The sequence below is a fragment of the Pygoscelis adeliae genome, unplaced genomic scaffold (genome assembly GCF_000699105.1).
Source record: "Pygoscelis adeliae isolate BGI_AS28 unplaced genomic scaffold, ASM69910v1 Scaffold1221, whole genome shotgun sequence".
NCBI classification, from domain to species: Eukaryota; Metazoa; Chordata; class Aves; order Sphenisciformes; family Spheniscidae; genus Pygoscelis; species Pygoscelis adeliae.
Genome location: NW_008824018.1, coordinates 22,351 through 33,342, shown reverse-complemented (window position 1 = coordinate 33,342; position 10,992 = coordinate 22,351). Strand labels below are relative to the sequence as shown.

Sequence of the window (10,992 nt, the reverse complement as noted above, 5' to 3'; positions counted from 1 at the left end):
AGGCGTGCCCGCTCACCCCGGGTCACCCGACTGATTTCAGCCGGCCACCTCCCGCACGAAAAAGAGTCCTGAGTTGAAATAGGGTCAACGTTTTAACGGCGCTGCCCTTCAATCTCGCCAGCTGAATACTTACTTTCAGGTTTACATCAGCAAAACTTGGAACTCTACCACAAAGGTTAAAGCCACCCAGACTCCTCAAAAGGCATTAAGACCGCCAGTAAGACTTTATTTTTTTTTCCATTTCCTAGAACAACACAATCCTAAAAATCACACACGTAGGGAGCCTTAGTTCTTCGTCTTTGGGGACACGCTAGGTGAGTTTTGCCTTTAAAAACAGAATCTCAGTGTTAAAGAGCATTTGAAAGCTGGTATCTCATTCCCTTGTTTCAGTTACGAAGATGATGTTCTCTGCAGGGCAGGTTCAGCCCTTTCAATATCTAGAAGATGTTTTTCTTCCCCAGTGGTTAAAAAAAGGTGAGGTTCTAGCAGTCCTGTCTCCTCCCTGACATTAAACTCTCAAGATGACACACATCTTTTATATGAAATATAACTCAGCTGCCAGCGCACGCGTTTCAGGACGAGCTCTGCAAGCCGACGCTGTGACAGTAAGTCATTTAAGTGTCGGCTGGACACAACCATTAGACCCGTAAGTAAGCTGTCAGCTGGCACAGCCAGTCCACCTGGATAGCCTGCTGACTCAGCCTTTTCGGGTGATTACTAGCGGCAAACATCCCAGATCAACTGCTAGACGAGACCCCGGGGCTGCACGCCCCGCTGTCAGGGCGCAGATGTTGTGAACCAGCAGCAGAGAAACCCGAAAGCGCAGTCAAGCACGGCACGAAGGTCAGGCTGTCCTTAACCAAAGCCATGATGCAATACCCCCCTTCTGGGCACAGCGGCCAGCACATCCTCTGCACTGCTCCCAGAATCACCCTTAGCTGCTCCCAGGTAAATGCAACCCTCTCTTCTTTAAAGAAAAGGATTTCCCGCTCTCTGTTACGCATCAAAAAATGTGAGACAAAACCCGACACGGAGAGAGATCAGCTGGAACCCCTCCGGTCATGGTCAGCGTGCCACATAATTCCTCTGCTGCCAGGCTGATGTCATTAACCCAGGAAAACAAGTTAGTTTTCCTATTATAGATATACAGGTCTTTTTAAAAATCTTAAAAACAAAAAAAAGAAGCTAGTGGTATACAAACAAGCCAGGAAACGGTGAGTGGTAACAGCCGATAGCTGCAGCGTTAGAGAAAAAAAATCCAAGACTCCTGCTTAGTCTTTGCCCTTAAGGCCAGTGTCAAGGAGCTCACCAAAAAAATAAAGCTTTGAAGTCACACCTGTTATAACTACCTAGTGCAGAGTGAAAATTTTAAGATTAATGTCCAGCATGTTCAAAGTTTGCCTCACAGGAAACAGTCAAACGCCAACTTCCGCTGCATAAGGCACACACTGGAGAGGGAAGGAAACCCATTTTCCAGCCGATCCGACTCCAAAGCCTCCTTCACAGCCTCCCCCCCACAGAGCTGTCGGTACAACCCCCAACAACTGCGCGCACGTGGAGTTTACTAACAGCTTGGCACATTTACCAGGATGACAGAAAACAGCGTTCGGCTTTAAGCGTGTCCTTCGGATTCATCACAACCCGGCTCAGCAACCAGCTCCCTACAGTCATCGGGACGTGCATCCCAGCCACCCAAACCAGCACGCTGCTGGTGCTCCATGTCCTGCCAAGGCTAAGAAAACAAGTCTTTTTTTTAAAAAAAAAAAAAAATCACATCTAAACATATCTAAATGATTCTAAAAGCCTGTCCTCTTACAGTGAAATGCATCTAAATGCATCCTCTTAGTGAAATGCATCTAAAAAACTTCTGCCCACCTTAAATACTCCTGTGGTAAAGAGTTTAAACCCACGACAGCCTCGGTCCAAGCCGAGTGGCAGGCTCAGGCAGAGGGGGAGCTGAGCAGCTCCCTTCCTCGTCTGGATCTCCATCCCGCCGCTCGCTGTTCTTTGTAGCACAATGTGGTTTCAGGGCTCGTCAAAAGCTTCTGCACATGCTTGCAGACTCCATAAGCTTTGCTAACAGTCCTCCACAGCTCGCCAGCTTCGTACGAAACCAAACCTTCCAGCCACAGGCTCTGCTGCGTTTCGCGCTTCCCGGTGTTTACCGGTGGGATGGGACCCCGGGAGGTCGCCTCCAGCCTCCTGCTCAAAGCACGGGCGACACGGAAGGCAGAGCCGGTTGCTCAGGGCATCGTTCGTTAGGGTCTCGAAAAACTTCCACGGACAGAACCAGGAAACACCTTGAAAGCCGAACGTGCCGACGTTCCCTGACTGAACATACTCCCGACAGAATAAACCGACCCAGCAAACTGCAGGAGTCAACCATCAACGCAAACAATGAACACAGACTTTGCTGCTCAGACACAGTTACCTGTGAATTCACAGCGGAGGACTGAACACGTTAAAGTCTCTCCTTTCTTTCGACATTTTCCCATCTCTCACTCTTAGGTAAGTTTTGTTACTACATCTCCCCTAAAAAAAAAAAAATAATGAAGTGATCACATGCTATCAGGAATTAACCTAAACAAAACTTTAGTTTCCCTGCACATCAGTCACTAGTGTATTTTTATGTTAGAAAGAGGCAGCACCTAACTTTTTAATACCCTAAACTTACCCAGCATACATCTAATTGCTCGCACTGGGCACAAGCTCCAGCGTTGCTTAATACAGGACAGACGCCTGCGAACAGGACAGTGTGCTGGAAGGAGCTGCTCCTAGACGGACTCATTGTCCCCTAATATCAGGAAACACACTTCTGCTGCTTTGACTCTTGAGAAAAGATGCACTATTCAACTGAAAAAACAAAATTCTGATCTCTGACAAGTATCTCAAGTTTTCATTAAAAAACCCAAACCTTTAGTGTACATTGGTAACAGAAACAATAAAAATACCACTATGCAGACATATACAAAAAACCCCTGAGGGTCACTAAGTCTCAGTCACTTTGTAACAAAAGAGTTGGAAGTCAGAGGAGCTAGGTATTATACAAACAGTGCGGTCAGCAAAAACCCGGGGTCTGTTTTTTTTAAACATTTTTTGTTGTTTTCAATGCACTAAGGCACCAGGAAGTCACAGTTAGGCCAATAAGATCTTCCATGCAACATTCAAACCCGATACACTTACCACGTATTAAACAGACGTGAATATAGGATCAAAGTGCAATAGCTTGAGGACAGCACTCTTGAGCCAGCAGCAGCACGGACAGTGAGTTGGAGAAGGAAGGAGGAAGGAAGGGAGCTCTCGCTTCAGATCGGATGGGGGGTAGAAAGACTGACTGTGGGTATTAGAAATCCATACTGCTTGTACACAACCACCAACGCAAAAAAAACAACCCCAACCAGCGACACCGAGAGTCACGTCCCTTTGAAGACTTGTTTCTCCATCACTTCAGAACTACTTTAAAAAGGCAACTTGCTTTTACCTCCTAAGAATAGCTGAAATATTTCAAAGGCTCCCATAACCAACAAGATCATTTTTAAAGACACGGAGGGAACAAAGACGGGGGTTTACAACAGGAAGGAACTGCCAACTCTCTTTAATAGTACATCACTCTGTCTAGCAGAGAAGTCAGCAAAGCTCAAACCTTGCCGTATCAATCGAGAATTATACAGCATTTTACAACTTTAAAGCACTGTACAAACATTACTGCAAGGTCGCAGCTCTCAAGCTTTGCTAAACACACAAATTGGTCACACTTTACCACCAATTGGTTCATTTCCTCTTTCGGTATCTCGGGGCTCTTCAGAGGATTCTTCAGTTTCAGCTTCAGATGATCCCTGCGAGGCCAAGTGCTAACACGGCATCTTCAGTCAACGTCTTGCGCTTCGCACAAAAGCACTTTCCGACAGCGCAACTCTGGGAGGAGTCCTCCTGCAGTCGCCAGTAAATCACACGGAAACCCAAGTGTATTTTATCTTCACCAACACAGTTGGCATTTTCAACGACATTCCAGTAATTTGGAGGTTACTGCCATAGCAAAAAGGTAATGTTTTTTGAGGCAGATACAAAGTTCTAAAACTACTCAGTGTTAAGTTAAATTCACTCACTGCATCAGAAACTTGGTGCCTAATGTATATTTAAAAATGCAACGCGAGCTGTGCCCTGCTCTTCCTAAGGTTCTGCCTTGCAACATACGGTCGTCAGCAACAGTTTCTCTCCCTTCGTGTTCCCTTCGCCCCCAAACCTGAAGACGTGGCGTCCCCCGGCTGGACAGGGATGCCGTGGACAAGGGGACAGCAGAAACCCTCAAAGCTCGCGGCCGCCACAGCCACTCAAAACGAGGCTTATCCAGGATCTCTAGAAAAACATTCGTGCGATTTCTTGAATTGGCATTTAGGATTTGTCAACGAGAAAAAAAAACCACAGCTATAAATGCAACAATTTAAACTAACACAGTGTGAAGTCAGCTTCTTACGTTAAAGCAGACACGACATCATTACTAAGCTACACCTTTCCTGTCCCCTTCAGGTGATGATGCTCATTTCCTTTTAGTCTCTGAACTTCTGAATCCACCTAGACGACTTACAGGTCTCCATTTTGGCTCTTATTGAAGAGTCAGTGAAGGGCTACAGGCGACAGGCACTGAACTGTCACAGTCCAAAAGAGATTGGTCTTCATCAGAGACCATGGAAGCTCACATTTTGATCAACTCCAAGTCCTGGACTTCGTTCCAGACATGACGATATCGCAGGAAAATGCAACGTACCATTATTCAGAGCCGGCAGCTGAGACAGAGAACTACCTCTAGTCGCCGAGGTGCTCTCGGACTCATCCAGCCAAGCGCTGCCTGCAGGGTGCCTACCCAACTCCATTCCATCAGCCGGTGCTTACACACACTGTTGAGCAAATACTCGGAATAGGATAAGAGTATCCTTTTATTCCAACGGAGAAGTTGCACATGTCAGTCCGTTCAAGACCAAGAGATGGTTAGGATTTAAGAGCAACAAAAGCAACACACCTTTCACTTGAACTCTCCATGACCACTGATGCGTGAGATAACGTACGCTGCCAAATGACCGTGGCCCTTACAGAACAGACCAAAAGAATACAACCGATAGATCAAGTTGACAACACGTTTGCCAAGATCAACATAACCCTAAATGACACCCATGATTTTTTTTTTTTAGTGCAGTGCCAGTTTCCGAATATTTGCGAGAAATAGCGAGGCCCCACACTTATGGCTGGACTGGGCACATCCAAAGAAGAGCTAACCACTTGGAATATGTCTGGAATATGTCAACGGGTACATGAATCGGAAAGCCTATACCACTGAAGGGTTCTGTAATAACCCGTGTCTCCCACCCAGGCTCTCACAGCTAGATCTGGTTGATTAGGTAACAGATTCAACAAAACCTGTGAAAGTGACAGTGTATATTTTTAGAAAGGAGGAACTAAGGTTATACTACATCATTTACTGAATTGTTCCACCACTGCTCCGTAAGTTTTACGGCATAAATAAAAAAATGGAGAGGAAAAAAAAATAAATACATTGGCTCCTATGAAGTCAGAAGTGGTTTGCGCTGCATAGTGGAGGGGTGAGAGATGGGGGCAAGGGGCAAAATTTACACACTTTGAGACAAAACAGGAAGCGCCTGCGAAGTAGTCGAGGAGAAAGCCAAGAGTTTAAGTGTCCTCGTTCATATCCTGGCTGTCTGTCCGAGCGATTTTCCGTGGTGGCGCCGAATTCTCACCTTCTATTTCCACTTGCTCTTGATCTCTCTTCTTTGCTGCATTCTGTTGGGACAGAGAAAGCCACAGTGAAACTCTCCAAAGCCTTAGATTCTGGTGGGAGCTAGTGTCGGTAGAACAAATTCTTGTTTGTAGAAGTTTCCAGATGGAATATAGTGCCGTGATGACCTAACTGACACACTGGAACAAACACTGAAGAGGATTTTGCCCAAAGCCAAAAGGTGCTCCTTCTAGATTGTTCTTCAAATTTGAGGGTGGGACTAAAACACCAATCATTGATCTCAGCACCTTTTATTTATAGATCTCAAATACTGCATAGACATGAGTAAGAGCCTCTTTCCCACTGCTCTGAGTCAGTCCCCGAACTTACCAAAATCTCCCAAAGCCTTCTGCCACATACAAATACTTTCTTTTCAGCTTCAAGGTTCCTTATAATTTTGCCTCTCTCCACGTTCTTCCGCAAATTCTGCTCTGCCCGTGAGTACACTCACTGCTTCGATGTCTCCGCTCCCAAGCCATCGCCTTGTTCTGAGTACTCCCAACCCAGGTACCCCAGCTTCCCAGTCTCAAACGCTAGCTAGAGCATACTAATTTGTGCGTCCCTCGTACGAGAACTCAGATTTTGGACCCAAGGTACTCACACAGCCTCATTAGTGCATTCAGATTCTGCACAACCTCATCCGTCTTCTCCTAACGGTCCTGGGAGGTAAGAGCAGCTTTGCCCCAGCTGTAAAGTAGATGCTGAGGCACAGGGAGACCAATTTGCCAAGGTCACAAAGGAAAACTGCAGCAAGTGGGAGATGTAACTGCAGTCTCCCAAGTTCTAGACTAAACACTGAGTTACTGTCCCTTAAATTGAAAGGGAAGAAGAAGTTGTGGGTTTTTTGTTTGGCTTTTTTTGAAGAAGCGTCGTGCAGAGACAGGGCCTCCTTACGCTATCTTTTGCTGAAGTGCAGTTTGCACTTTCTTTTAATTAATCTTCAATATTTTGATTGTGGTCAATATTCAGCTCAATTAGCCCGAGTCAGCAAATCAAGACAAAATGTTAATATTAAGAAAACACAACCATACCTTTTTGTCCCACTGCTGATGTAAATAACGCAAAAGTATATTCGTCTTTTCTGTTACTATGACTGCCAAAAAAAAAAAAGAGAGAAAAACATACTGAGGTCAGTTTAAAGATGACTTTTAAAACGGTGCAGGAATCACCACGTTACTTCACATACTTTTTAATGAAAGGACAGTATGCAGGAACACCGATCACTTAGTAAGGATGGAGGAAAAGCACAAAACCCAATAGCTGGACACGCACTGCTAATCACTGTGGTGACAGTTCAATAGTATCACCTGATCCGAAGTTTAAAATAAGGGACATTATGTGTATGCCAGATTTTTAATATTAGAACAGAATAAAGTTATTAGAAAACCTCAAACTTTAGCGCGGCAGACTTACTTTGTTCGGATGGATATTCTCTCGTGGGAAGATATACCGATGGTCTTCTATTCTGTAGAAGAATTAGAACAGTTGCAGAACAAAGACAGCAGAAAGGTGATTTTTAACCCAACCACAGCTAAACCAACCAAAAGGCCCTCATTAACGCGGGCTACAAACGCGTTCTGATATTCTGCCCTGTTAGGTGACGCTGCACGGCTACAGCTTTTTAAAAACACACATATAAAGAAGAAGGTCCATTTTTCATGTGTTCTTCAGGGCGTAAGACTATTACTAAAGAACGTATATATAAAGAAAGCACCCACAGATGTGGTTTGGCTGATGTGATGACACATTCCTCACCAAAGCAGGCAGGAAGTTTTCCTTGCCAATCTCAACTCATAAACTATCAGCTGTGATCATACATGTTTTTTAAGAAACAAAATACTCATTTCAAGTTCAGTTCCCTCCAGCAACCTTTGAGCCGTGCAAGAAAACCTTCCCCCAAAGCACCAGGATGTGGCAATACTTACTGATGCTTTACATACAGAATCCGCGTGGAATCTGCTGAAGTTGCTTTTGTTGTAGACCGGTAATCCTTTCAAAAAATCTGCCTAAAAAGACACAGAATACCAACAAAGAAGTAGGTGAGGAATGAAAGAGTGATATTCTGGTTGCTGTTTGCTTTCTGCCGATTCTTGAAGGAGTCGCTCAGGTCATTAAGATAAACAACTGCAGGAATTGAAGGATGCTGCCAGGTCCCGGCTAGCGAGATGGCTGTTGGATACTGAACCCCGCCCAAAACTGTTTCTATAAAGTAAGCCAACCCCCAGCTTCTGCATTTGGCTCGTTATATCCCCAAAGTTCAGCAATTCAGTTAGAAAGATGCTAATTAAATACCTTTTGGCATACAGGTGATTAAAGAGAGGTATGTGTCCAGCTGGGTGAGCTCTGATGACTGCCAGATTTGCACCACACAGATACAAACACCACTGACATAGCAGACCAGAATTCACAGCAATGTACCAGCACAAAGCACGACATCACACGAGAAACTCTGCCACAGCTACGCTGACGTCTGAAGTCCTTGAATATTACACCGCACCAAACTAGTTGTTCTTTCGCCTTCCCAGTTAACATTCTTTGTCACAGACCAAGGCTGGTTCCGCAGAGCAACGAAAGCCCACGCGGCCTCAAAAGCCCAATCCTTACCGCACGCTTATCAGCCTGGCCCAACTTTTCCTTTTTTGGAAGGATCACATCCCTACAGGCGTCAAGGCTACTGGTACATCCAAAAAAAAAAAAAACCCAAAAAATCAAACCCAAAAAACCACCCCAAGTTTTGGTGGGAGTGGTTAGATCTCCACTCACGACAAAACTGTTGATCCCACAGGCCAGCAAAGCTATTTGCTAAACAGCCGCGGGAACCCTGCGGAGCCCTCCCAGTTTAATTAAGCCGTAGCAGCGTGAAACAGGAATTTCCTTCTCCAGAGTGAAAAAGGAGGGCGGGAGGAGAACATTACCGGGGTCAGGAGAAAACGGAGCTTACAAGTGTGTTGGAGCCTCTCTACTCACAGCAGAGACAAAAGGAGATGCCCAGCAACGTCTTTAAAGTAAAGAGAAAATGGGTAATAAATTTAAGGTGTACTTGTGTGACAAGCAGAGGAGAGACAGGCCCTGAGACGGTCCCTTCTAAGTCATTAGATCAGCTACCTGTATCATAATGACACTTGCTTAAAGATTCAAAGCCTGTTCTACCGAACACTGAAGGATTCTACTGCAGGACATACATCACCTTGTTTATAAGCAATTTTAAAAGGACAGTAAAGCAGCAGATGAGAAGCCATTTAATTTCAGTGTTGGAAGCAACACATAAATGGGCACTCCTGCTACAAAACTGCTAGGGTGGAAGACGTTGTTTTCATTTAAACAGAAGCCATTATTTTTATTAACACTGCATCGTTAATTCAAAGCGAAGAGCTATAATTAGCCCAACCAGAAAATATTATTCATACTTTTGTTCTTAAGAAGAACTCTACTGACATTCTAGTTTCCACGTTCAACTCTTCCCATATGCCTGGTTTTAGAAATCATCTTGTTAAAATACTGGACTTGGGGTTCAAAAATTCCTCTTGCCCATCTGAACCCCCACAGGACCAGCACTATTTCCCTGTGCCTTCACTGCCTTCGGTCGCGAGTCCTCCAGGACAGAGTCCATCGCTCGCTCGTCTGCGTAACGTCCGTACCACGGCTGAGCTCAGGAATTAAGGCAGGACCTTCCAGCTCTGCTACAACAGAAGCCCTCGGTTTCGGACCGCGTTGTGCTCTCAAGTTCACCGCTTCCCACGCCTGCCCCGATGGATTTCTCTGTTCATCTGTTCTCACTGACTGCCACAGTCAGCACCGATTAGCAAACACATACACTACCCAAGGACACCCAGGCTGAAAAGGATGGGGAACCCTTTAACGACTTCTGAAGGCACAGCCAGACACAGTTTTCTCCACATAGCCCAGATTTACTAATTATATTGTTCTGTTTAGAAGGATTGAGGATCTTTAAAAATATCCCGTTACATTTCAAAGCACCTCACCTTCCCATTGTCATAAAAAGCCTGCAAATTTAATGCAAAGTAACCTGCTCCGCTACACCAGCCTAACCCAGAGCGAGACAGACACGTCCTTGATTTCTTTTATTGCAAGAAAAGCCTGACAACTACTTGGTTTTATCACCACTTATAAGAATGGAAAATAACTGCTCTTATTTAGGAGCACACAACTTCAAGAACCTCTTCGATAAGCTACAGCTCACCCCAAGCCCCTCACGCTAGACTATTCCCTACTTTCCAGCAGGGGATTTGGTCTAGCAGAGCCCACGTTTCCCTGGAAAGAGGCTGGGCGAGCGGGATCACAGCTCTCACCAGGGATTCCGCAGTCTTTTAAAGGACTTTTACAGCCGAGCGAGTTACATCCAGTAAGTTGCAAAAACACCGTTAAAATTATCAGTCAAAACTCGATTTAAATGGCAAATGCGGTGTCCCCCCATGATATAAACAACCGAAGCAGGATATATACCAGCTAAGTGCAGACTCGCAAGCAGGAAGGTTACTACACTCGGAGAACACCTGGAGACCTCAGCTCTAACAGCCACGAGCGTCCCTGGCTCTCGGCCACCACCTTTCCTTTTCTCAGGCCAGCAGTCGCTCGGGTGGACCGGCTCCAGCCCCGCCAGCAGTGCCCACTGCTCAGCCAGAACTTAGCTAGAGCAGAACAACAGGGACACTAAAACAACGAGAGACAGACATTTCTCCAACCTAGGCTCCAGCCAGCACGTTAAGCGCTCGTCACCACTTCAACCGAAAGGTCTGGTTGTCAGTGACACAGACCGTCCCTCCGATAATGATAATCCTGCTGCATACGTGCACATTTCAGTGGCTATCTGCTGATACGATCTCAGAGATCACCAAGAAGGCCCCCTCGAGGGAATTGCCTGGAGTCGTATTCCTGGATATTCAGAATTAGACAATACTCCAAGTGCAGTGATCCTTATCTTCTCCAAGGGCACCAGATAAATAAGCCCCAGTAGGTCACTGCCATGTTTACACACCTATAGCACAAGGCACATCAAGTCATACCTCCCGTATAATGTCACGAGGAAACGCTCCCCCTGCGTGCCTTCTGCCACTCTTTAACCAAGGAAAGCGCACCCCGGCCAAGCTAGCGAAGCTGATGGAACATCCTGTGTGGAAGTGAAAAACCAGCACCTGAACAGACGCCTCATTTCCTCTGGGGAAAGGCAAACTCAAAAAACCAAC

General features: G+C 45.6%; 1 protein-coding gene across 1 annotated transcript; it reads right to left on the bottom strand.

Annotated features, from left to right (window-relative positions):
- Positions 1–3,580: 3,580 nt before the first annotated feature.
- On the bottom strand, positions 3,581–10,992 carry DDA1 (DET1 and DDB1 associated 1; the record flags this gene model as incomplete). Its single annotated transcript, XM_009327199.1, has 5 exons — positions 3,581–5,793; positions 6,820–6,881; positions 7,202–7,253; positions 7,714–7,794; positions 10,813–10,992. Coding segments are annotated over 5 exons (486 nt in total), but the record flags the coding sequence as incomplete, so codon positions are not given.